Raw genomic sequence first — 27,957 nt, forward strand, 5'->3', positions numbered from 1 at the left:
GCGAGTATTTGAGTATTATGTATTCGACGTCATTCCTCGTCTGTCGCTAAATGCTCCGTCTGTTTTATTCCGATGAAGAATTATTTATAAATAATCCGCTCTACCCTATCGGAGGCATGTAACATTAACATTAAAAAAGACATATTTGAAAAGTAATAAAACGCGCTCGATATCCCTGTTTATTTTATTGACCACTCGCCAGGCGATTGCGCATTGTTTTACAGTGCGCAGTAGTTCCGCGCTCTGATCAGGGGTCAGGGCTCTAGCTCTGTGCTCTGCCATTTTGAAGTGAAAAAAATAATCGTGTTTATGGATTAAAGTGTAAAGAGACAAATATGTCCGGAAATAACGAGAAGGCGTCGACGACGCAGCGGATGATCCAAGGCGTAGCATTCCCTCCAAGTCACAAATTAACGATCGCCGAAGTGTTCGACGCGACGTCCAAGCCTTCTCCCGACGTCCTCAAACAGCATTTCACCCTCGAAGGGCGGATCGAGGAGTCGGCCGCCCTCCGGATCATCCAGGATGGCGCCACCCTGCTGCGCTCGGAGAAGACCATGATCGATATCGAGGCGCCCGTCACCGTTTGCGGCGACGTGCACGGCCAGTTCTACGATTTGATGAAGCTGTTCGAGGTGGGAGGCTCCCCCGCCTGCACAAAGTACCTTTTCCTGGGGGACTACGTAGATAGAGGATATTTTAGTATAGAATGCGTATTATACCTGTGGGCGTTGAAACTGTGCCACCCCACGACGCTTTTTCTGCTGAGGGGCAACCACGAGTGCAGACATCTCACCGAGTACTTCACCTTCAAGCAGGAGTGCAAGATTAAATATTCGGAGCGCGTGTACGACGCGTGCATGGACGCGTTCGACTGTCTGCCCCTGGCCGCCCTCATGAACCAGCAGTTCCTGTGCGTGCACGGGGGGCTGTCGCCGGAGATCCACAACCTGGATGACATCCGCAAGCTGGACAGGTTCAAGGAGCCGCCTGCCTTCGGACCCATGTGCGACCTGCTGTGGTCTGACCCCCTTGAGGACTTTGGCAACGAAAAGAACACAGAGCACTTTTCGCACAATTCGGTGAGGGGTTGCTCCTATTTCTACAGCTATGCCGCTTGTTGCGATTTCCTCCAGAAGAACAACCTGCTGTCTATAATCCGCGCCCACGAGGCCCAGGATGCCGGCTACCGCATGTACCGTAAGAGCCAGACCACCGGCTTCCCCAGCCTCATCACCATTTTCTCGGCGCCCAACTACCTGGACGTGTACAACAACAAGGCCGCAGTCCTCAAGTACGAGAACAATGTCATGAACATCCGCCAGTTCAACTGCTCTCCCCACCCCTACTGGCTGCCCAATTTCATGGACGTGTTCACGTGGTCGCTGCCCTTCGTGGGCGAAAAGGTCACCGAGATGCTCGTCAACGTGCTCAACATCTGCTCCGATGACGAGCTAATGACAGAGGGTGATGATGCCCTCGAGGAGGCCAACCTGCGCAAAGAGGTGATCCGCAACAAGATCCGGGCCATCGGTAAGATGGCGCACGTCTTCTCCGTCCTTCGGGAGGAGAGCGAGTCGGTGCTGCAGCTCAAGGGACTGACGCCTACGGGGGCGCTGCCTCTGGGCGCCCTCTCAGGCGGGAAGACCTCCCTCAAGAACGCCCTGCAGGGCTTCTCACCCAACCACAAGATCACATCCTTCGCGGAGGCCAAGGGCCTAGACGCCATCAACGAGCGGATGCCGCCGCGCCGCGACGGTCAGCGCACTCCCGAGCCGCAGGAGAAGAAGACGGCGGCGCACGTCAACAGCGTGGCGCGCTCGTGAAGCTGCTGCCCCTCCCCTCCCCCCGAGGAAGTTCAATCTCCACGCGTCCGCGGGCGACGGATTCATTAGTTGCTAGTCAATTAACTCTTAAGATATGCACGTTTATTTATAATCCACCGCACTCCTCGTCCCCAGCCGCGGAGGAGCGCTCGCCCGCCCGTTCACCTTTACCCTACTGTGTTATATTAAATTATATTATATTATACATACGACTACCTAGATAAATGAACAAAAAAAACTATTACTCTCTTATATACTAATAATATCTTTGCTACAAATTGTACTTAATTGTATTTAATTGTACAAAATATGTAATATCATAATTTTATCTAACGTATTGAATAAAATGTGTCCCGCGTCGGGGGGACGGCGGTCGCCTGCACTTTGCGACGGGACGCTCTTCCGCGACGTGTCTACGGTTTAGGGGAGATTTTGTACGCGCTCCGTTCTGTTCCTCTTCGCCCCGACGCGCGTCGGACTATCTCCCGGGTCTCTTGGAATGTTTGTGTTGCGGCCCGCGCGGAAGCCTCACTTCGACCTGAACGTCGCCACGGAAAATTTGCAATTGTCTCCGGCGAACCGACGCGTCGTCGGGAGCTTCCCGATTATGTTTGTTGATATTCGCTATGGATAAGTAATTTATTGCATTTGTTATAATAGATTAATGATTACTGTGACTTCTCCGTGTTATTGTTTATACGTATTATAATCGATTGGCTTTGAGTTTGAAAATAATATGTTTGATGTCTCATTATTCGTGGAGTAATCCTCGAGGCAATCTGTAAAGTTAACTTTATCTATGTAGTGTTATTTTTTAGTTTTACGTTATCAAAATTGTTTCGAGCGGGAGACCAATCTGCGAGACAAATTTTGTAGATATCGAGAGTTAATTTTTAAGTTTGATTTAATATGATGTGGAAAAAATCAAACGGTCGGAGGTCTTCGAGACGGGACTGCACGAACCGAGGCACATCATCGGTCGACAGATTGTGGATAATTTTTATCTCCGCAATGAATTTTTGTATGTGTAATTGTAAAGTACAACTTATCTATGCTGTATTGAAGTGCCGTCGGAGAATGCCTCATCCCTCGCGGGAAGTGGTCTGACGTCACCCATTTTTTAATTCGTATATTTTTTATAAATAATAAATTCTTCAATGGACTCAGGTTCTTTCGGAAGAAAACATTCTGTCGACCGCTCGAATTGGAAATGTACAGCTACCTTCCGTAAACATAATCTCGTTAGGTTATACATGGTTATCAGTGAATCGTAGATATTGGATATTTTTAGCATTAAATATTTAAATATCGTTGAGTATTTCTTTGTAGTTTATCTGTTGATTCTATTTTGTATTATCAAGGTGACGATGTTTTTATTCACTAGAGTTTAACAAATTTACATATTCAAACATTACATAGCATAGCGCTTTTGTGAGGTAATACTGCATATAATGGAATACTTACTAGCCTCGGAGATGTCTGGGAGCGTTCGATTCGATCGTTGCCCCTGACGTCATCCGAAGTCGATTATTGTCAGACTATCTTCGTACCATTCATGGAAAGCTTTAAATTGGGAAGCGACAACGATAGCAACTCTCGTACCAGTCGTCTCCCCTACTGTTCAAAGTGCAGGCATTTTTAATCATCGGCACTCCGGAAGACAGTTTTCTTACGGCCACAAGTTTACGGCGACAGTAAGAAGTTTCTCTTCGGGCGTGCCTTAATTGTAGAATTGATGCAATAAGGTGGTCTGCGTATGGAAGTGGCTTACTCATTCTCCCTCCTCTCTTCGGCAGATGCACTCGGATTCATAAATCATGTTATTACAAGAGCCTTTCACCGATTCTCTCTTTCCCATTATAGATTTTAACTATCGGAATCAATCATGTACTTTAATAAAAGTTTTATCTATATACTGAACTAACAATATTTTAAATTTTATTTTATACTAATATTGGGAAGTGTTGTGTTGTATTTCCAGATGAAATATATTACTGGCATTGAGCTCTGCATTGTGGTTTCAATATATATTATATTATATACATACACATATATTCGTATATCCATCAACATATTATCTACACACACTTTGTTGGCAAAGCGGCATCTTAAAATAACTCACTCAAACTGAAGTAAGCATTGGCTTAGCTCTTATTTATAGTGCACTGCCATGTGGTCTGGTCTATTGGTCTATTAGTCTACAAGTCTATAGCTATATAATAGCTATACCCCATGACGTATTATGTGCACTTCACTTCATTCTGTTCACTCTGTCGTAACATCAGCTGTGTGCCTTTACTCCCTGACTCGTGACTCGACTGCTATAATTAGAAGTGTGACTAGGACTTACTTAATTGCTTGCTGTGATTTCTGTCAAAAAGTTACTCGTTCTGTGTTTTGTATGTACAATACTTTATAAACATATTCTTAAATTTGATACTCTATTCTTAAAATAGTAAATGTTAAATAAATGTCGATAAGGGGTATGAGGGGTCGATCGGTCGTAAATAATTCTTTCACACGGTTTATATCAACAGTTTCAGAACAGCATTCGTTTAATCAAAAATATTATATACAACCTAAAATGTACATAAAGCTTAATATGATTGAAAATGTCGAGATGCGAAACAATTAATAAATCAGGATACATCAGCATCGATGACTTCCAGACATTTCAACGTTACAAATAATTATCATCAGGACTACGAAAATGTGTTAATAGTGCTTAAAGTATTCACAAAATATAAATATTAATGGTAAAGAACACTTATTGATCGTAGCTAACATTGTCATTTGAATTTTTTTTCTTTAAATATTAAAAAACTACGGTTGAATATAAAACAAAAAACTACATCAGTTGAAATCTCTCTCTAGAACTATGTACAGTTTTTAAAGTTCTATTCAAGAATACTTCAGTTTCTGTCGAAGGATTGTTATTCATAAACGATGAAAATTTCACTATTTAATAGTAGTATGCAAGAATTGTTTAACAAAAGTTCAGATTTTGTGATAACCAACCGCACAGAACATTCAATTGCATCATTTTAATATTCGTTAAAAATTTACCCTCGCTGATAAAGACAATGAAATTGAAAAAAAAAACTGCTAATCCTACCAATGGAATTTCTGTGGATTTATTATGTAGGTATGAGACACCTCGCATTGTAATAAACTATGTAATTAAGATCTTTGGTTGTTTAATGATATTTATATTTACCCAAGGCTCTATTGCAGCCGAACTGCTTTGAGTTTGGCAATATACATTGAATAAACAACACGGCATTGCTTTAAAATGGTGTCCGTAATGATAACGATAGCGAGCACAGAAGTCCCATTCGAATACTAATATTTGCAACACTTTACCGAAGGACTTCAGATAATATCTGGACCCGAGACTGAGTGTAAAATGTTTTTTTTTCTGTGACTAAAAGAGTAATGTTTTTCACCAACGATACTTACGGGTCCAGATACATACAATAATTGAAGATTTTTTTACACACAATTTTGAAAAACATTCATACTCAATAGGAAATAGAATACTTTCATGTTAAACATAATAATATATTGCATTTACGCCACAATTCAACGAATGGCGATTTTCACATAAATTTGAAGTTTAGTTATGTTAAATTGATAAATGAATGTTAAATTTATGTAATGATCTGATGGGACAGAATTGTTTTGACAATCCTGTCGATGATTTAATTTACAAAAAACAGCACTTATGTATCGAAATAAGGTTTAATGTTTCTATCTTATAAAAGCAGGTACTCTCCAGATTCCCCTCAGAAATGTTTTTATCACAATAAATATGGAATAAATATGATCTTTCAATTAAACATATTATGACAAGATTTTTAATGAAAATAATATTTTTGGATGAGCGAGCGAAGCATAACTTGAATGGTGAAAAACTTTTATTGGGATTTCACAATACATATTATAACTCATCATTAAATTAACATTAAATTACGGAACGAATAGGAAATATGTAACACAAGGAAGAAAGCTGCAATTATTATATTATAATATACTCGTAGTACAGATTTAAATAAATTATAAACGGTGAGGCAAAAAACAAAATGTTATCCTATTGGTTTGTAGAATAGAAAATTCGTAAATTAATAATCATCGGTTACAATGTATGGGGTCCTATCTATAAACAATAGTTTGTCAAAATAGAAATACATGAAATATCTTTCACTGACCACGTTTTGTCCATATTCATGCCTAGTTTTGTCACATATTTCATGCAAAATGATTTTGAGAATAAAATATTTTAATAGCGAACTAAACATTACGCCTATAGTTTGTCTGCACAGTTTGATTATTGACGTCAGTTCACTTCGGTACTCTGATATCGCGGTTTATTATGCGTGAAGGGCAGGTACCGGTATTTTATCATGTGCTGAAAATAAAAATAAATATAATTAACCTCAAGGCAAAATTGTCAAACTCGATATTTTTCAACTGTTGACAGATTATTTTGTGGTTTAATGATTCTCTCTAACTAAATGTTAACCTCAATCAAGATAGTACATATTATTTTCTTTTTTGTATGCAATAACATTAAACAGCAATTTTCAAATCAAACACAAAACATTTCATGTTAAATGATAGCAAATGCTTTACTAGGAAATAGACAATTTCTTATGGTTCATTTTCATAGTTAAGTTACAATTGAGTCGCCTAGTCGCTAAACCCACTCTGGAGGTTTTTTTGAGTTTCGGAGTAAATCACGAAAAACTTTTGTGCATTTACGATGATGTTAGTAGTGTAGTGGTGACATTAGTATAGAGATTTAAGCGTATGCTAAAAATCATGGTTTGAATCGTGATGTCTGATTGGTCGGCTATGTAGAGCGGATTTAGTAACCTGTTATTTGAGTAGCTTGATATGAAAGTAGGCCAAATGCCATTTTTAACGAAATGTATGTTTAAATTGATTATTATAGTGCAAATGATGCTCTTTTCAAAAAATCCACCAAGAGTATCAAATATGGTAGTTTTCATAGAGATTTTTGAGTTTAAAGTTGGTATGTTATATGAAAAACAAGACACTTTTCACACATGTTTGTGTCTCCTGTAAAATTTTGTAAATGGCGTTTGGCCTACTTTGATATCAAGCTACTCACTTATCCTAGAGCGGATTTGGTGACTCAAGTCAATATTAATTTTGTTTTTTTTACAAAACAGCGGAATTTAAAACTCACACCTTGAAAGCTGATGGACCTATCGATATAGCACATACACATACGTGCATTCAAAACTAATTTTATTGAAAAATCGTCCAGAGCGGGTTTGGCGACTAAGTGACTCAATTCTAAAATTGGGAAAAATCTGACAATGACAACACAAAGAAATTTTTTACATATATAAAAAAAATAAACCATTCACCACAAAATAGGATTGCTTTTTTGTTATATTTAGATACATATCCTGTGTTGACGAGATGTGGGTAAGTACCATCTTAATCTTCTGACTTCTAAGCGGATTTTACCGGACAGGGGATTCGAACCTCTGACTTACGGCTATAGAGGCGGACTTACAGCCGCTAGTACACCATGGATGGATCTGTCAGATATAATTTGTATGAAGAAAAATTTGCAGAGAACCGTTAAGGCCGAATGGAATTTTCATTTCATCAGTTTTTTGCCGAAGAGGTAATTAGTACAATAAGTAGTATACATATGAGATATTATTTGAAAACAAAGATGTTAATGTTCTACATAGATGAAAAGATTAAATTATAAAATTGAATAATTCATATTATTATATATTTAATACTTCTAGATAGATTTTAATACATAAGGGTTTCATACTGTTCCACGGGAGTCGGTTTTAGTGGCTCAGGTTTTGCCTTTTGGCATGGTATCCTATGGTACATGGAATCTGAATATGGCAAAAGGTAAAACGTGCTAAGCAACATAAATACTGATTCCTATGGAATAGTACAAACTTCTCATCAATTAGAATTTAAATTCAATTTTCATTAAGCATGTACTCTCAGTGGTTGTATTAATACTAGTGGAGAAATAGTTGTTAACTATTCACCCAACCCACTTGATCAAGCACACATTGAAAAATCAGCAATTTTTTGCCCAGCTGCGGGGTCGAGCCCGCGACCTGAGGCTCCGTGACCGGTTGCTCTACTAACTCGGCTACCATGGGTGCAATACTTACAAGATGATGTAAAACAATAAATCAGTAATAGTTTATAGTTTGGATAGTAAAACCTAACCTTATCCTACCATCTAGTTAAATATTTTATTGTCTTGGTCAAACAGTATACAAATATTTTTTATCTGTAGTTTTGGTCACCGATACATGGAATCAAGGCCTCTCAGAGAAAACGAAAGGTCCAGGACAACTGATATTTTTGAGACCCTATAATTTAAAATTCAAAAATACAAGTAGGAAACCAAGCATTCATGGCATTTCCTGAAACTGTTAAAAAACTCCAAGTGCAATAATCGATATTCGTAAAACAAGATTTATTATGCATGCGTTGTGAACAAATTCCAAAATTGAGGCCACTAAAATCGTGAAGTCCAAGGCAGCCGCCCTTCCTACCTCTGATATGGTCTGTATATTCTTTATAGCACTACAAAAGGACCAATGACAGTAGTGTATTTAGTAATAGAAGTGGAACAATCAAATACACCAAGGCTTTGAGAAAAATCACATATATTGTGACCTCATCGGAATCGAACTCGGAGGTCCCGTATGAAAGGCCACAATCATTCACTTATAACATGTGCAACGTAACAACATACAAATGTGAGTGATGTTTATTTTTACTTACTTTAATTTGACGCTTCATAGTGATGCATAATAATGTGATGAAGTACATGACCAGGATTGGCCAGAACACTGGTATGTTGAAGCAGTCGAAAAATGTACATATGGTAGCAAATATGGTGCTCTTCGTAACTGACAACCAGAACTTGAATTCGGGAAGTCTTCTAATGAACGGCCGGAATTCTTCCCCCACTCTGGTAGGAAGTGCCAGACCCGCCTCATCATCATCTGAAAGACATTCGAATGCATCATCATTATTCATTATAATATGTACATGCCTGATAGTTCAAATTACATATATTCAATACAATAATATTTGCATTAAAAGCAGTTTGAATGACAGCACATTGCTTAATGAATTATTCAACTTGTGGTGTGAAACACATTATTAATCGTATACAATATTATACATTGACTTCAACAAGGTCATAAAGTAAAATATAGAACAAAGTACAGTCCTACAAACTTATCTAAAGAACGGTAAAAAATAGAACTACGAACTACCACATGGACGTCATTTTGAAAACGTCATTTGAATGTCAGATTCTGTCCAGTTGTGAGTCTTATTGGGTAGTTTTCGACAGTGGCTCCCCCATCCATTCTATAGATACGTTTGTAGGTCTACCTACGATTAGTCGATAGCAAAGGGACAAAATGTACTGATATTACATTTTCGCTCCTATTGCAAATAATCTTAACAGGGTTTTTCATGAGGAATGGTTATTCACCATTCATTGAAGCCCCTCTTGCTATTGATCAAACGCAGAAAAAGAACTAGCAGATTTTCAAAATGTAGAACTCATCGCTCTGCGACTAGACCAAAGTGGGATTTCATAGGAATCAGTAAATTGTATGACTTCAAAATAATTTTATTTGGTAGCACTGAGTGATAATCACTATACAAATCTAGTTATGTAGTTAGTAGATACCCAAGAGACAAAATGTCTGAAAGGTAGACTTAGAAGCTGCTGGATTAACGAAATAGTTATGTTTTGCTGAAGTATGTAGCAGCACAAGACCAAGACGAGTGGAATCAGCTTGGAGAGGCATTCATTCAACAGTGGATAGATCCAGGCCGACGCTGACGAAGTGACTATGGTCCACTGCCACAGTTAGTTGGCAAAGTGGTATTTTAGAAGACTTCAGGTCCTTGGTTTGCTCTTATGCGGAGCATATCAGTCTCCACTGAGTGAAAGTTAAATAGAAAACTTTTGCTCAACCAAATGGGACCTCATAAGATTCGAGACCTATTTAGTCCATCCAGAAAATTCAACTATTTTTTTTTTGTCTTCACTATAGTATAAAGAATTCTTACACCAGAAATGAAGGAATTTTACTGAGCCCAAACATTTTTCAATGCATAAATATTTTATGCCCAATCCGTCAAATATTAACATTTGAAGATGTAATAGTGTATACATCTATTACATTATTTTGGAAACCTATTAAGATAATAAATCATTTATATTATAGGTTTGCTACTATTATGTAGCAATGTTGTGGAGTCATTCAAAAGATGTCCGACACCGAGTCAAAATCCGTTTGAGACTCCTATTTGTTTAAAACTTCATTTCGAAAAGAAGGAATCATTCGGTCGACGGCTGAGGAATCCACCGCATGAATTTAGACTGAGGGGACAAAATTATTAGTTACTTAATACTTGTTAATAAGTAAACATGAAGAAAAGCTATATTCTTATCTAAACTCATTACATATAATATCACATTCTGTTATAATTATTATTCTGGTATTGAATGTTAATATAGCACAGTTTCGACAACATATTTGTGTAACAAATCAATAGAATCCTTAAAAGCGTAAATTTTTTTTTTATCAAAGTGTGATCATTTTAATCTACTATGGTAAGTTTAAATTAACAAAAACAAGTTGTTCTACAAACACTATGATTAATATTATTGTAAATAATAAGCATTTTTTTTTTACTTTTCAAGATATTCAGGTTTTAGTTGGATTGGATAAAATGTTTTTATCATTTGGTATTGTATTCAACACATATCTAAGCTTTATCAAGTATGTAATGAGACACCATAAATGCGAGGAAAAGATTTTATGAGGTGAATTCGAATCGATAAATACATTTTTATATTACGCAAATACAAGTAGGAATCCGCAATTTATGGATTGAATAATAGTAATTGTATAATAGATGTTAATAATATTATTTACCAATATCTCTTTTAGAATGTTATCATGAATTGAACGATCATTACTCATATTTATATTCTTACCATCAAATTCCATGGCAGGATCAATTTTTGGCGTAAGGAATGCAATGAAAAGATTCAAATGATAGATGCCCAAGGCGTAGGTTATAATATACCATCCCTGTAAGACACAAAAAAATATTAATGATGTTGACATTGATAGGCTTCTTGCAAGAACCTTCTATAGAAAAATGCAGGTCACATATAACATTTATTCTGGAGACATAAAAGTATATTTAAAATTATAAATACAGTAAACAGTTCATATTTTGAATCATAGAACGATATAATAGGTTGTAGTCTATGGATGATAGAGAAATTACAATGAGAAATTCAATATATTATAATTATATTTGATATTATTGATATTAAAGTTATTACTATATATTTTGTAAATTGTATAGCATGTCCATATAATAGATTCCATTATAGTCGATATGAAATTGATTATTCAATTAATTCCAAAGATAACAAGAGAAAATAATATGTGACATGGGACATTAGGCCATTAATAATTCCTCATCGTTTATAATACAATTTGGTATTGTGATTATGTAGTCTATAAAATGATATATGATAATATTTCAAGATGATAATAGATACATGGTAAAATTAGCATATATGTTTGTGCCGTAACCCATGCAATGGTACCGATAAAAAGCCTTATTGAACGAATGTTATTTAAATTGTACCTGCGCGTAAAGGATGCGGCATACAAATGCTAAGAGTAAAACGGCAGCTGTGAGCCATCGACCTCGCGTATACGGTGTCAGGGAGTCCAAAAACCCAGTGTAAGACTATAACAAATTTCAAGTGTTTATTAAGATGACACATTTCAAACGTTATGAGCTCATTTGGATCAACCGAAATTAGAAACACCACAAGAGTATTTTTATGCATGATGATGAACTCGAGGTGAAAAGATTTTATATCAACGTTGTTAATACTTACATTCATGTATTTTATGTATTCGTCCAAATTATATTACAAGTTATTCCAACAATACACAAGATATTTATGTTTCGAATTTTTGTTAACGTACAATAATTGTAGTCCATTGCATAGGTTGGCACAGTCACACATGCTGGGGTAATGTAGGTACATTTCCAAACATTATTTTAAAGCCACACATTCTTATAACACTCTCACATGTAACAATAATATTTGATCATTAGGCTAGTTCAAGGATGAGATGCTAAAATAAAGCTGAAATTTAGGAAAATATGTATAATTGGCATCTTTCAATTTTTTCAGGGTATTCAATTTTTAAAGAGGGCGTAACAGACTGCACCCTAGTAACACAGCCGCACGGTTTCTGTCAACAAGGCTTTCTGACCATCCAGCATCAATGCTGTTAGAGGCACGGAGCGTGGCACTAGACCGAGGGGAATTATGCGACATTGTGCTTGTCTTAAGCTCTGATATCAGAGCGTGATAGTGATTTATCAAAAGGATTGACAGAGGGTACATGGAAATTGTATTTAAATTCTAATAATTAATATGAGTTTTATACTAATTAATAAGTATCGAGTTTCATCTTTTGTTATCTCCACGTTCTGTGTACCCACCTACGATCTAAAGACAAAACGCAGATCGCTAAAACCGATACCTTTGTAATATTTCAAAACTTTCATCGATTGGGGTTAAGTTGCTATGAAATAAAAAAATTGTGTGAAAAGGAGGTTTACATCACTATAGTTAGCTCGATGTAGACATGAAAGAAAAAACAAAGAAATATTTGTTATACCCTGGTCCAAAATTTTGTTGCATTCGAAGATATAAGATGCTAATACTATTTTTTCTCAGGTGCAAGAGGCAAGGAGGAACTAATTGTGTAGTATATGGATACTATTAACGATAGTGTTTACATAGCTTCTGTCATATCGGTTTATCTCTTTTGGCCCCCTTCCCACTCTTTCTTGTTACCTGCCCAATCTCTCAAACCTTATATTCAATAATATTATATCTATCATCAGAAACGATAATACTAATTTTACATTTAATAGGAATCTGCGTTCATTATATGACCTACAGAACAAGTGCAGTTGTGATCAGATTAGATAGGATTTACTTGTGAAATATCAAAATGAATCATAAGATAGTGTGTGATCCATGTTGAGAGTGTTATAAGACGGTGTGGCCTTCAAATGACTCACTTGCTGGGAAACGATTCTCGCTATGAAAGCAATCAAAAGAATGGCTGATGCTACCCATCGTCCCTTCATGTGTGGTGTCCAACTATCCAGATACCCCTGGTATATCTGCCCTCACAAAATAAAAATAACAAAATAAATTCAAGTAGTACGTATTAAAAAAATACTTACAGGATTTAACAATATTATTCATTAATTAAAAAAAAAATATGTCATACTTAACTATGTCGATAAAGTATTACATATTGTCTTTTATTTTAATTAGTACAATGGAAACTCAACTATCCAGAATAAATGGTAAAGTAAATTATCATTTCGCTCCTAATTGGAGCATTTTGGCCTTCACAGGGTAGAGTTAATATTAACAGACTTTTTTACAAAGAATAGTCAACTGCCCAAATAAGTCAGAGTATGGACCTAATAGGTTGAGCAAGTGGCTGACATCCATATCTCGTAAAAACAAAAATCTGTTAATACAAACTTCCACTCTGTGGAGGCCCATATGATCCTATTAGGACCGGATATGGTCGGAAAATTGTACAGGTTGGTTCATTAGTCATAAACTCACACTACTATCAAGATTATCGAAGACTATTCATTATACATAGTCTTGATAATGGTGTGACAATCGAAATAGCTTTATGACTAATGAACAAACCTGTAGAATTTTTTATAAGTAAAATATATTAATATTCTTATTAAAAGGTGTCTTCAAAGTCTACATTATAAATAGTCGCCTTGGAAGTGAATAGACTTCTCCACATCTGCAAATATCAAAGATATATTTTTATATAGGTACATAATATATTTTTGTGTACTTCGTAACCCTTTAGCAATTTTAATAAAACCATGTTCACAACAAAATATCAATTAGTTCTCTTCACCACCATAAAATTCGATATTTTACACATTCGCGGCCACGGCGTCTATAGGCGTGGTTTTTTTTAAGTGTGATATGACAACGTCTGTACTGTACAACGTAATACGACACGACGTGTATAGAAGTCGTATTTTTCCCTATCTACTTGTGTCACGGTGGGAACATATTTCCATTAGACAGTGTCATTTAAGACATACTCATTTCTATATATCTAAATTGAAAATTTAAAAAATTAAAATTTTAATATGTGTCATATCACTAACATGTGTCCGTGAATGTGTCTATTCACCACTAAGGTGACAAAATTGTTTTAATCTTATTAAGTCATTTTTCCATGCAAATTGATGTGTTAATTGAATATTTAATTAATCAAGTTTTTACCGTAATATGAATACTTTAATTAAAGAAAATAGTCAAGATTCTTATTCCGATCACAATCTTTGGGTACAATTAATAGGATTTAAAAAAAGGTTAACTGCCATATTTACTCCCAAGAGGAGCATATGGGAATTCAAGAAGAGGAGGTTGTAATAACAGACTTATTAATAGGAATAGTTTTTAGCCATTCGTCCAATTCTTTGAGTTCTTTCTTAGAATCAAAATATTATATACATTGAAGAAACATGTGAATTTTGCCATACGCAGGATTCAAACCTGCAACCCACAACTTCAGAGACTGACACTAGTATACATTGCCTTAAATACTGTTCTAATTGTACATGTACACATAGGTACAGATTCAAAAGTATTTTTGTTGACATAACATTGATTAGAATTCTAAAAATTTAAATAACTATAAACAAAAATTAATTAAGCAATGAATCTCCCTTTTTAATATATAGTACGGTTCCTATGATCTCTGGTCTTCTTATGGTAAAGGACTTACCATAATTTTAATTTCATAAGTCAATATCTGGTATTAAGTATACTGTTTTAACAAGGATAATGACTCAAATATAATATAATAATGACTCATTTGTTAAGTATGATTTTTGATATTTTCTCAATAGAATTGCACATTTTCAATTCAATATTACGTTACATGGACAATTCCATTTGTATATCTCCACAAACTATACAGGCCTTATTAGGGTTCTCAAGAATAACATGTTATTCAGTAAAAACATCTAGTGCCTTTCATTTTACAATAAAAAGTGAACTTCCTTGGGGTTAGATTGAATATTTAATAATGATAATACCTGTGATAATCTAGTCCAAGCCTGTGAGACAACATTTTTTTGGGGGGCTGTAGTATTCAAATCGGCATCTTGCATCATTTTTGGTTCTGTAATAATTGAATGAAGAGGTTTATGACAGAATGTCATTATTTGACACAAACGTCAGTGCATAGACGAGTGTATAACGATGTAAATCAAAGTACCATATATGAACTAATGGATTAATGTCAAGGTATTCGAAGCAGGGTTTTAATCGTAATCATATTTTAATAAATAATTACATTCCAAGCAATGTGTATAGTGTACGCACCGTTAAATAAATATATTTTGACAGATAGATATTATATGCAATTTTTGACCTGCAAATCAAGATTTCAAGAGGAAATTAACAGTAACAACACCGATCTCTCTAGAAAACATAAATCTAATTTGTAATATTTTAATCCATCATATATTTGAAAATGATAAAATCCACGTCAGTCAGGTCGGGTTACATTTCAATCGGTGTAATTTAGGGTTACCATATTTATGTCACAATTTTAATGGCTATTAGAAACCGAATAATAACTCATCAAGTTTTTGATTAAAATTATTTAATTATTGAAAGAATCCTTCATTTTTTAATGTCCAATAATAGAGTACAATTAAAATTTAAATAGTTCTACCTATCTTTATAAAAAGCTAATTTTGGTAAAATCCCTCATCAGATGGACCATAGACATGGAGTCTCTTTTCACTATGGATGACCATAGTTAATAAATTGAAACATGTTTTAATTTGTTGTATCGTCATTTTATCTCTGGTTCATGACAGGACGTTTTGACTTTCATAGCGGTTCGATTTACGTTATTGTTTAGAAAAGATCGTCCAGTTCAGAAATACGCCTAAATGGCTGCGATTGCCGAGGTTTGCAACTTTATTATCAACCATACTTATTGGACAATTTCACTATTTTGTATATCATTAAATATTTTAATAACCTTATTTTTAGAAAATGGACAAAGGCGCTGGATTGTCGGAATACTACTATTCTAAAATAGACGAATTGGTGTCAGTAGTTGCTGAAAAGTCACACAATTTACGCCGTCTTCAAGCTCAAAGAAATGAGTTAAATGCAAAAGGTAAATATTGATTTTCCTATACCCGTAACTATAATAAACTGTATCTTTGTATCTTGACCATTGGGCAAGAAATTCGTTATTATTAATATTTTCAACAGCGTACTTAATAAACCTTACGCATTGTAGTTCGGATGCTTCGAGAGGAACTTCAACTGCTGCAGGAGCAGGGGTCGTATGTGGGAGAGGTTGTGAAGCCGATGGACAAAAAGAAAGTATTGGTGAAGGTGCATCCTGAGGGAAAGTTTGTCGTGGATCTGGACAAGAACATAGATATCAACGATGTCACCGCAAATTGCCGTGTTGCTTTGAGGAATGAGAGTTACACGCTTCATAAAATATTGCCAAACAAGGTAATATTTGACCATTAGCCTAAATATATTATGAAAGCGATGCTGAAAAACAGTTTTAAGGCTAATGATTAAATTATCTGCATTATAGAATAATTCGTAGCAAACATCACACCTTTGTGCTCTGATGTACCTGCTAGGGCTGCATAGAAATTAAAAAAACCTCATTTGTGTTTCAAGCGTTAAACAAGTTTTTAAACATAATCTTTAGCCGGCTCGCATATCAAAACTCGTCTAATCTGCAACATGTCGATGTGACATATCATTATTCACAAAACATGTTACCAAATGGAGCTCTTCAAATTGGTTGAATGCGACTTTTTAGTTTGAAAAAAACATCTAGTGTTGTTATCAACAAATCGCATGCGTCTCGAGCTGCGAGTCAAAGACGCCAGATCGCATGCGCACACCTACGAATTGGTCATTCCTATACCGGCGTGCCGGTCGCCGCATCCAAATATATATACGTTTCGAGAGGTTACGCATGACTATCGCTAGGTAGATGTGCATCCAAACGATATTCCTAGAAGGTTCCAAGTTTAGGTGTATAATATCAAAAAATCACAAATCATTAAAATGTTTCAATGTTGATAATGCATAGAATATATTTTTGGCTCTGCCAACGTCATAATTGCATTGTTAATAAAGTTCATTAAAATATTTCACTGTTCTCTGTGACCGTACTTATTGCCTACACTTATGTTTTGTTTTTGCCATGGTTGTCTATGCTCAAAAAGTGGTGATGGATGGTTTCAGGTATAGACACCGATGACGTTTCTAATACCTCTGGGTAGGCTTTCAGTAAACAGAGCCATATTTTTTTCTATTGTCACCAATTCAACCACACTAAAAAAATCTACTATCAGTATTATAAAACAAAAATATCATAATGTGAAACCTTCTGGTAAAGTCAAAACTATTGTGAAAAGTCTTTTTAATTTCTTTTATTTGTCTGACTAGTACTGTCTCATTTTTCAGGTAGGTTGACCAAGTTGTATTATTTGTTTCTTTCATGTAGAAACTTAGCAGGTACATTTGCAGAGGTACCTATTCATTCTTCTTCCTCGGATTACAGCCCTAGTCCCCTCTTGTTTCCAGACCATCCCACACTGCTGCTCCTTCTCTTCCACACAGTTAATCCACCTCCCTCCAAGTTGATTCCGCTGGGGTACTCGCTATGTCAGGATAATTGATGCCCTGTCTCAATGTGACCCACCCATCGCAGTTTTTATGCCTTACAGAATTTATCGATGGTTTGGTATTACTTTACGATGTCCAGCTTATTCATTTCTCTCTGATCTTATAAAATAATGGAAATAAGTGATTTTGGATCAAGTTATAATGAATTTTACAGCATGCTGGCCTTGCAGTTAGCCTTGCTCGGAATATATTATTTATACACTGTGCTGCATGAGAAGTCATAATGCGGATGAGAAATCTTGAGAATGACTTGCTAAATGTAATAATATATTTTTTAGGTGGATCCCCTCGTGTCTCTAATGATGGTAGAGAAAGTTCCCAATTCCACTTATGAGATGGTGGGCGGGTTGGACAAGCAGATCAAAGAGATTAAAGAAGTCATCGAACTTCCTGTGAAGCATCCGGAACTCTTTGATGCCCTTGGTATTGCTCAACCCAAAGGAGTACTGTTGTATGGACCACCAGGAACCGGTATGTCTTCAAATAACTCACCCTACATTATGCAGAACCACGGTTGGGCATCACTATCCTTAGTGGATAATAATCTATTAAATAACATAGTAAAGTAAAAGTTACTGCAGCCTGCTGATACAATACACCATCAGGTATTTAAAAATTAGTTTTCCGCCCTACATGACAAAAGGTTGCCGATTCCTGGAGTAATCTATTTCGCAAAGTCGATAGAGATGTTATTCTTCAGTCGTGTGATCACTTTGGCGAAACTCCACCTCTCTTTGCTTGGTGCCACACCCATTGTAGCAGTAGCCCATTCCGCATAAATGATTTAGCGAAGTTGAATGAAACATGTCAATGGTTCCCTCCTGGGTTTCTTAAAAACATATTGTACCCAAAATCAGTTAATACGACCTCTACTCTGTGGAGGCCCATATGATCCTCTTGGTATCAAACATGGTGATGTCATGCGTGTGCAGTAGTGAGGTTTTTTTTTTACAGAGCACACCGATTAGCCGGAGCATGGAAAATTTTAATTGCTCACCTTTCCAGATTTTCAACTATTTTCGGCTCTAAAATTTATTTTAAATGATAAAAGTCAAAAGATGAAAGATGATTTACTTAGCTTGATGCAATGATTGACATTTTAAACCTTCTTTCAAATGAAACTTATTTAAAATGTGTAAAAAAATTCAATGTTGGAACATTGATAATTTAAATTAAATGTTTTACTCGGAGCATGGAATGTAATGGGACCAAGTAAGAGCGAAACAATTAAATAATTATTGTGGTCAAATCTCCTGGTTAAAATTGGATCCCGTAATACAGGTTTTGAAATTTTGGCTCCGGACTGGATTCCTTACTTCAGGGTAGAAAAATGGCCTGTGATATTAGAACATGATTTGTTATTTATGCTATGTCCATTGATTTTAAGGCAAAACACTGTTGGCTCGTGCGGTGGCTCACCACACGGAATGTACCTTCATTCGTGTCTCAGGATCTGAATTGGTGCAGAAGTTTATTGGAGAAGGAAGTCGTATGGTGCGGGAACTATTCGTCATGGCCAGGTAAAATTAATACGCATAAAATTTTATTTCTGTGATGTCATGTTCAAATACTAATACTATTGTCGAACAAGAGAATCAAGACTTCGAGATAACAAGTTCTTGTCCACGTGCTAAAACTGTGAACTAACAATCCCCTCCAGTGCTTCCGTTTTTAAATGAGGAATGCCCCCAAATTTATCATTTCATTTTGATCTGTCAATTTACGTAATTTGAAGCTTGTTATAATAAAAATATGTGTAAAACGTTCAGGAATGAAGTTAGAATTATTATTAGTAAACTTTCGGTTTAATGCGAAGAAGAAAAAGAGTCGCATCTAAAAGGAGAGCCGATACATTATTTAAACACGCCTCTAGGACGCATTGCCACCATGACAGGTACGTTACTGAGAAGTTTTCTATATGTGACTACAGCGACTTCCTGTTATTGCCGATTTCTTGTTGTCGGACAGTACAGGGTAGACTAATGGTGAACGCTAAGTATTAAGGTACACATGCGAGGAAAAAACCATGTTTTCTTTTGAGTAGTTTGAATGCGAGGTATTCGGATGCTTGATGATTAGTATGCACACGTTAGCTTCACACTCTACTAGCTACTAATGCATTGATAATATACTACTAACGTGCGCTCATGGGGCACGATGAGACATGCTGATGACTCGCACCGCGCTCCACCCACAGCTTCCCATCACTACCTCTATTTATATTGCATTCGACTTGCACGCTGAAAATTAAACACCATGCGATTAGCGCACAGCGACATGATAGACATGCTTACCGATCGGCTGAAGAGAAATTCTTGAATACTTTTTGCGAGTTACTCAAATGTGCATCGGCCGCTTTATTCTGTCAAACGTCTCTCAGCCTATTAAAGATTCTTCCATTCTGAAATGTTGTCCACTATCAGTTTCTGATGAGTGCTGTATTATGTATGCAGTCCCTCAGAACACTCTTCCACCATCAAATTCTAAAGTAGTGTTTCCTAAACATGCAACAAGCTAGTACTCTCTTTAGAGACAGATTTCTTTTTATAATGGTTTTCTATTTTTGATCTAAATTTTTTTAATGTTTTGAGCGGTCTGGACACATCAGAATTCAGTCTTATTCGTGACTCGTAGCTTTTCTGAGACACCAATTAAAAATTGACTTCATTGAGGGATTTTTTTCTTGAGTCAATGACGGACGATACTTTCGATAAGTTTTCCGATTTTCGAAATCATGGTATTTGATACATTGATTGATCAATGTTATTTATTCACAGGGAACATGCGCCATCAATAATATTCATGGATGAAATCGACTCTATCGGATCGTCTCGAATAGAGTCAGGAAGCAGTGGCGATTCTGAAGTGCAGCGGACCATGCTGGAACTTCTTAACCAGCTGGATGGATTTGAAGCGACCAAAAATATTAAGGTAGTTAACATGTTCTCTTCTAAAATGTGTAAAGATGGTTCAGTCAGGACTATCGTATGGGAAGGCACTAAAAAAAGTAGTAAATTACCATCTTTTCTCCTAAGTGGATCATATGGGCCTCAACCGGGTGAGTGTTGACAAATTTTTTATGAGAAATGAATGTGTATTAGCCATTGGGGTCCAACCCATTGCGGTCCTGGATCGAACATATATTGAAAAAAAAACAACATTCATTTTTGCCCTGACTTTCACAAAATTGTTAAGAACATTGAATTCCACTATTCTTCTGGGTATGGGTTAGTACCTAGACACTTCCGTTGTATTAAGAGCATACATAAGTGAAACGGCAAATAATTTTCAACAGTAGGTGGAATGAAATTTCGCACTCGTCGCCTATCGGAGACCGAAAGTCAAGGTGTGAGCACGTCAATTTGTTTTGTGATGTGGATGATAATAAACATAACATTAAATGGACGCATGTTGAATTTTTATGACAAATTATATTTCGTTCGGCACGCAGCATTTGCACACTCCACGCATCGCCTAGTCATGATCGTTTTAGACCATGCCTCAGCTGAAGTATAACCTTAACCCGGTACCTGCCTACAAAAATCGTATGACGCACCATAACTACGCATGAATTTCATTATCGTCTTTGTTCTATACTAAACAAAGCAATAAAAAATATGTCATAGCACCAGTCGAGAACCCATTAAGATAATTTTGACACACTAAAAAACCGTAATAAATCAGTTATAATATCAGAAACACTCGAATTAACGAATGCTATACAAATTTGAAAGAACTTACCGCAAGACGCCATTTTGTAGCCAGTATTTCGAGCTCTGCGCGGTGTGTACTATTTCGACACTTGTGCATACGTTCCCACGAATTGAAGCATTACTAATTTTCAAGTGCATATCGATAAATCAAATATTAATGTCTTCGGGTTGATTCGTAAACAAATATAAAGGGGACCCTTTTAATATATTTAAACTACCCAAACATTTAACTTATTGAATATTATTGATAAGTTAACACGAACTCACATATAAAATAATAAACCTATTTTAAAATTGTTTTGATGTGTGATATATTTTAAAGCAAGGTGACAGACATAAAGCAACATCACACGTTGGGCACATATAGCGAGAGAGTTTTGTTTTTTTCGGATTTTTTTTAGAATTCGCGCATACGAAACATCTTCTTCTAGGCTTATCGGTATTTTGTGTTGGTGAAATGTATTCTGGCAAATGTCCTGTTGCACTTTTGGGCAATAATCGTACGGGATTATCGCTAGTTGACGCTGTCGGCTTGGGCAGGGGTGCATTTGAAATTTTCACACAATATTTGTCCACTAGTTGTTTTATTACAACGTTGAAAATCGCCTAATGTTTTTTTGTCGCTTTTAATAAATTTATATAATTAAAAAGTATTTAATAAATATAAGTCGATCATGTGGAATGTGACCGTTTTATACCACTTGATCGACTTTCTCATACACGACAAGTTGCTCAGCATCATGTCGGACTTATCTACTGTACCCATATTTTTGTTATAATCTATAACACATTTCGGTCTTTCAATGTCTTCGCCAGTTCTATAGTTCACTTTTCCCGTTGGTCCAAATGATGCATCGTGGAGGGTGGACAGCATGTGAACATCCCTCCTATCGTGCCATTTCAGAGCCAAAAGTGGACTATTGTACTTAGCCTCGGTGTCTCCCTTTTTCAGTTTGCTGAACTCTGGCATATCTTTATGATTTTTTCTCACTGTACCGCAAGCATTCGTTTTGTGAGAGTGAAGGTATTTAAAGAGCGCCGGACTCGAATACCAGTTATCACACCGTAAGGTGTGACCTTTCCCGATATAGTCTTTCATTAGCGTTGTCACTACCGCACCGGAAATACCGAGATTTTCATTGTCTTTTATGTCAGTCCCTTCCCCACAATAAATTATAAAGTCAATAATATATCCTGTCATTACGTCACACATCACAAACATTTTTATTCCAAATCGATGTCTTTTGGAAGGAATGAATTGTTTAAAAATTAATCTACCCTTAAACACGATTATGCTCTCATCTATGCAAAGATTCTGATACGGTATCATCGTTTCCCTAAAAAATTGTTCTTGTGTGTTCTAACAGTAATCTAATTTTAGCTAGTCTATTATTTGAGGCGGTCACACTAGGATCAGAAAAATGAAGCATTTGTAAAATAAGTTGCTATCGATTTCTAGCCATTATTTTCCCAAAAATGTCTGCATGCATGTAAGGATCGGTACTCCAATGTTCCTCTACCGACGTGTGCTTATTCCGAGTCATCAGCATTGATATGGCAAAAAATGTATACAACTCCGGCACTGACGTGTCTGTCCAATTGTGTGACCGCGATTTCGGTCCGAGGTCTGCTGCACTGTACGAATGGTTAAAAAATCTATTTGTTTGGTTTACTATTTCCGACATAATATTTTTATTAAAAAAATGTTCAAAGAAAAGACTTTCGGGAGAGGATTCGTTCAAGTCGTTCGATGTCACGCCAGATCGACAATCATGGAATTCGTGAACTATTGGAATATACAGCCAGTTCTTCGCGACCGCAAAAATTCAATTGGCTCGTCAGAGTCCATATCGTCGACGTCATGATCAGTCTCATGCTGTTCCAATTCCTCTTCCGACATATCATAATCTGAGTCCAATTCCTCATTAGTACGCACATTTTCTTCCTCCATATTTACGCACTATAAAACTATGAAATGTTTTTAAAATGTTTAACTACAGTATTAGGGAACGCCAAGTCACAGAAACCATTAAACTCACACAATAGTTATTGATATCAGTATTAATTTTCACATTCACTACAATGGGACACGGTAGACAGTACAAAAAGTATTTTAAAAATCGCGGTAAAATAAAATCATACGTTCAATAGTTAATCATGCCAGTTTTAATGTGATAAGTACACCAGACAGCAAAAAAAGTATTTATCAACGATCGCGGTAAATATTCAACTTATACGCGATAAATACAATCCCGCGCAAAGGCCCGATCCCTTGAAAGTCTGTCGTGTACTGCGCAGTCGCTGCGCGCAATTTAAACTGATTTCTGTCGACCGACGAAACTTGGCCGTACGAATTGGTTCGAAACTTTGGTGATTATTTTATATATAGAACCAATGCTTTTAAAATATGTCATAGGTGGCAGGAGAAGGACAAATCAGGTCAAATTTACGTGAAAAATTCAGTTACGTATGATAAATATGTAATCGGTGACAACGATTTATACACATGCGCATTGCGAAATTTGCCCGATTTGTACAAGGTGTGTGACATCGGCGCCGGCCGGATTAATAATAAAATGTTATTTTTACAAAAATTGTTCATTTCTGTAGTTAAGTTTATAAACGGTAAACTTACGTTGGCCGCGCGGCTTAAGCGTCGGCCTATAAAGTCATGTGTCCCAGGTTCGAATCCTGGATCAGGCAAGTCCACATATTGTTTTTCAATTTGTGTATAAGTAAGAGTATGGACCTAATATTTTGAGCAAGTGGCTGACATCCATTTCTCGTAAAAATAAAATCTGTCAATATAAACCTCTACTCTGCGGAGGCCCATATGATCTTATTAGGATCGGACATGGTGGGAAAAAAAATGTTAAGAGTGACAAACTTATCAAAACAAACAAATCATTATCAAATTTTAATGCCTAAATTAATATTGATTAGTAGCTACCAGTGGCGGCCGGTGGTTTCCAAAATTGCTTTCATTGGGGGTGCACTCAAAATTTTCTTACCTTATTTAAAAAGCATATCAATTCAGCGTTGTTTCTGTTTAGCGAACACCTCAATCACTTCTCATTAAAGTCTTGAACTGTTTGTAAAAGTTTTTTCTCAATGCTTAACACAGGTAGACATGTTAAGTCAGTCCTGATTCATGGTAAGTATTTCTGAAAGACGATTTAATTCTTTTAATGGTTGAAAAACACTTTTCAATTTCCACAGATGTCATCGGACCATCCTTTTTTTATTCTGACTCTTATTATTATTATTGATAAAGTCTACGTTTACCGACATCATTTTAAAACACATACACTTCACTGATTGAACTATAATTATAAGTATTAAGTATTATAAATCTTTTATTCGAAATTTATCATTTTAAAACACATACACTTCCCTGATTAAACAATAAGTATATATATTGTTATGAATTTATTTTTATGAACAAAACTATCGAAATAACGTGACAAAACACCTAAAAAGGCCGACTATAACGACGGCCGCAGAAATCATACTGAATTGTATGTAAGAAATAATATTTGAAGAAAATATTAAAAAAACAAAACTATCGATTGTTTTGAATAGGTAGGTACGTATTTTTCGACTCTCGACAAATCGTCAGTTTCTTCGTCTACAAAAAGCAATAAAACTCCAGCAAAATGCCTGCATTGTTAAAAATATGACATCATGTTATACATATTCACTCACTATGAGAAAGAACATGGTAACTGAGATTTTAATTTTTTATAAATTATATTCAAATATTTGCAAATATAGAAGGAATAAAGGATCGATCCAAAATATTTATGTTGATAATCAATTTTTATTCAATATCAGCCTATTTTCAATGAATTTATATGAGATTTAAATAAAAAAAATCTATTTTTTTATCAATCCTGCTAAATCTCAGTTACTACATTTTTCCGCGTAACTTTTGAGCTGCGTCCCTAATGGTCATAAAATTTTATGTATTTATGAGTTATTTATCGTTTTCACGTGTCGGCTTGAACTGTTATTACCCAATGTAATATGAACGGCAAACTAAGATCCATATTTGTGCGTTCCGACGAGCGCACGAATTCGGTGACTGTTTACTGAGTATATGCTTTTGGTATAAATTTACATGGATTAAATTGCGATAAACGAGTGATGACTTATGAATAGCATTGTTGCACATTGAGTGATGTTTAGGAAAAAGCAGTGCAGCGCACATGCATGGTGTTAGAGGAGCCGCCGCTGGTAGTTACTAAAAAGATGTAACTTTTCAGGTCATAATGGCAACGAACCGAATTGATATTCTTGATCCTGCCTTGTTACGCCCGGGGCGCATTGATCGTAAAATTGAATTCCCCCCACCGAACGAGGAGGCTCGATTAGACATCTTGAAGATTCATTCGAGAAAAATGAATTTGACCCGTGGCATCAACCTGCGCAAGATTGCTGAGCTCATGCCTGGCGCATCCGGAGCTGAAGTTAAGGTGAGAATAAAGAAAAGGTATTATCCTGGGAAAATGGGTATATAACAATGAAGTTTGTTCAGGATTGACTGATGTACGGTGGTTGAAGTAATTTGGAAAGTAATGAAAAGTTACATGAGATCCGACTCCACAAAATTACTGTCGTGGCAGGTAGTCTACCCTTGGGCATAATGGTTGTTGTATTGAATTGACCAACGCAAAATATAAAACAATCACATGATATTTTGGAAACACTATCAATAACTGAAGGTGTCCCTAGAAAAGGGGTTTATTTATATGAAAAAACAAAATTTTACAGGAGAGAGAGAAACAACATAAGCAATAGGAATTTCAGTGATTTATAGTACCTATCTATGATTTTTAATGCAATAATTAATGTCAATGATTACAAATGTAATCAGACATCACTGAAATTCTTGTTATTGATTTATTTAATTGTGTTTTTCTTCTCTCCTGTAAAATTTTGGTTGTTTCATATAAACCCCTTTTCGAGGGACACTTTCAATTATATCTTTGGCAATCACAAATCAATTTAAATATCACCCATTCTTGTCTCTGTGTAGAGCCGTATTTTTTAAATATGGCGTCCGGTAATTAAAAAAAAAACTCGAGTTCAGCGATCTTCAGCATTGTTAAGACAAAATGACAAATCGTGTTTATTCGTTTTGCGTATGTATGCAAACAGAAAACTAAGAAATGAATCAATAGGAAGAACTGTGTGATTGATGTGAGGAACACTTTTAACCGGTCTTATGCCTTCAGCAAGTTTTCTCACTCTATGGAGGCCGTGATCGACAGGCCGCACATACAAAATTCGCGAGTTATCTTATCCGACTTTAAACTCAAATTACTAGCCACTGTCGATTGATATGCATAACCTAAAAAAAATAAACACAGTGACATCTGTTTGAATAATTATAAAATACTAAGCCACAAATTATCGGTATTACAGCGATTTTAGTAAGAGCTTCGCTCTACATTCAAGTGAGGCATAGAAAAGGTTAAATAAAATTTTGTACCTGCTGTAGTCAAGTAGACTTGCTCTACAAATATTATCTAGCTAATAATATGAATTTCAAAAACTTTGAAAGCCACTGTTATATAGTTTATTATATTTATATTTTCAAATTCCGTGCCTCAAATGGTACCCATGTTTCCATCAACCACCGTACTTTCACTGTCATATGTATTTGCAGTGACGTCCCATGAGGGTGGACGGATCATGCGTTACTTAGGGGTGACACATTATAAAGGGTGGCAATTGAAGGAATGAACACGAATGCTACAACCTTTTGAGAGAAGTGGTGGTTTTCCATGAAGCAGACGATGTTGTCGCTTCGTTGGAAAGTGCCGACATCTTATTTGAAAAATGATGGAAGCATAAAAAATCCTTGCGAGCTATGCTATCTTTGTTTTCAATAGCCAATGGCGGTATAAATTTTCACGAGGGGGCCTCTGCACTAGAGGTGGGAAACTGGTCGATCTTGAAGACTAAGTATACGTACTACCAGTATAAAAATATACTTAGTATCGAAACTTGTTCCAAAATACTTACTAGTATTTGGGATATTATATAGAGCGTTTGGCGTCATGCGAACTTGTCACCATTTCTGTCCTTCACTATACCAACTATACAACTGGAGAGAAAGAGAGAGCAATGACAGTTGTTTGTATCACGGCTCGACATACGTGTATTATGCTATCTTCATACATATTCATATTCAAAAATATATTATTTAACTAAATATATTTTTGATATTTTAAAAACTAATTCATTTTCAGGGTGTTTGCACAGAAGCTGGCATGTATGCATTGAGAGAACGTCGTGTCCACGTAACTCAGGAAGATTTCGAAATGGCTGTAGCCAAAGTGATGCAAAAAGATTCTGAGAAGAACATGTCCATTAAAAAACTGTGGAAGTAAAAATATATTTTTTGAAAACATTTTTATTATGTAAATTGTGTATTAGTCTAATTTTTTTTTAATAAATCGGTAAAATATTAATTTGTTGTCTTTCATTTCATATTCTTTCTTTTTAC

At 35.9% G+C, this 27,957-nt stretch overlaps 3 protein-coding genes across 6 annotated transcripts; 2 read left to right on the forward strand and 1 right to left on the reverse strand.

The window, feature by feature from the left end:
* Window positions 1-3,836, forward strand: LOC147064385 (serine/threonine-protein phosphatase 2B catalytic subunit 3-like). The gene has a single exon (XM_085957423.1). The coding sequence runs from the start codon at window positions 336-338 to the stop codon at window positions 1,824-1,826; it is 1,491 nt and encodes a 496-aa protein (XP_085813549.1). The 5' UTR covers window positions 1-335; the 3' UTR covers window positions 1,827-3,836.
* Window positions 3,837-4,350: 514 nt separating this feature from the next.
* Window positions 4,351-15,570, reverse strand: LOC147064386 (protein RER1). 4 transcript variants are annotated; one of them, XM_085957429.1, is made up of 6 exons: window positions 15,422-15,570; window positions 15,084-15,169; window positions 11,544-11,648; window positions 10,876-10,972; window positions 8,631-8,854; window positions 4,351-6,234 (listed from the first exon to the last, which is right to left on the reverse strand). In XM_085957429.1, exons 2-6 carry the CDS (start codon window positions 15,159-15,161, stop codon window positions 6,163-6,165), a joined length of 576 nt encoding a protein of 191 aa, XP_085813555.1. In that variant the 5' UTR covers window positions 15,162-15,169; window positions 15,422-15,570; the 3' UTR covers window positions 4,351-6,162. The 4 variants fall into 4 exon arrangements, with proteins under 4 accessions (XP_085813555.1, XP_085813554.1, XP_085813552.1 ...); XM_085957428.1 differs by lacking the exon at window positions 11,544-11,648 and adding an exon at window positions 13,008-13,112; XM_085957426.1 differs by having other exon boundaries at window positions 15,373-15,570.
* Window positions 15,571-15,863: 293 nt separating this feature from the next.
* Window positions 15,864-27,922, forward strand: Rpt6 (26S proteasome regulatory subunit Rpt6). Its single transcript, XM_085957424.1, has 8 exons — window positions 15,864-15,968; window positions 16,054-16,183; window positions 16,310-16,533; window positions 18,009-18,201; window positions 19,118-19,250; window positions 20,508-20,661; window positions 25,709-25,918; window positions 27,701-27,922. Exons 1-8 carry the CDS (start codon window positions 15,951-15,953, stop codon window positions 27,839-27,841), a joined length of 1,203 nt encoding a protein of 400 aa, XP_085813550.1. The 5' UTR covers window positions 15,864-15,950; the 3' UTR covers window positions 27,842-27,922.
* The last annotated feature ends 35 nt before the right edge of the window (window positions 27,923-27,957 follow it).

Source organism: Rhyacophila brunnea, unplaced genomic scaffold (genome assembly GCF_057557595.1).
Source record: "Rhyacophila brunnea isolate RB1 unplaced genomic scaffold, BYU_Rbru_1.0 scaffold_7, whole genome shotgun sequence".
NCBI classification, from domain to species: Eukaryota; Metazoa; Arthropoda; class Insecta; order Trichoptera; family Rhyacophilidae; genus Rhyacophila; species Rhyacophila brunnea.

Bases quoted from the DNA above. Each gene is read 5' to 3' on its own strand.
- LOC147064385 (XM_085957423.1), top strand. From the start codon at position 336: ATGTCCGGAAATAACGAGAAGGCGTCGACGACGCAGCGGATGATCCAA.
- LOC147064386 (XM_085957429.1), bottom strand. From the start codon at position 15,161: ATGATGCAAGATGCCGATTTGAATACTACAGCCCCCCAAAAAAATGTT. The intron at 8,855-10,875 runs GTAAGAATATAA...AATGTCTTTCAG, and splicing joins TCCTGCCATGGAATTTGATG to ATGATGATGAGGCGGGTCTG. The intron at 6,235-8,630 runs GTAAGTAAAAAT...TTTTATTTTCAG, and splicing joins CTATGAAGCGTCAAATTAAA to CACATGATAAAATACCGGTA.
- Rpt6 (XM_085957424.1), top strand. The intron at 18,202-19,117 runs GTATGTCTTCAA...ATTGATTTTAAG, and splicing joins GTATGGACCACCAGGAACCG to GCAAAACACTGTTGGCTCGT. The intron at 25,919-27,700 runs GTGAGAATAAAG...ATTCATTTTCAG, and splicing joins CATCCGGAGCTGAAGTTAAG to GGTGTTTGCACAGAAGCTGG.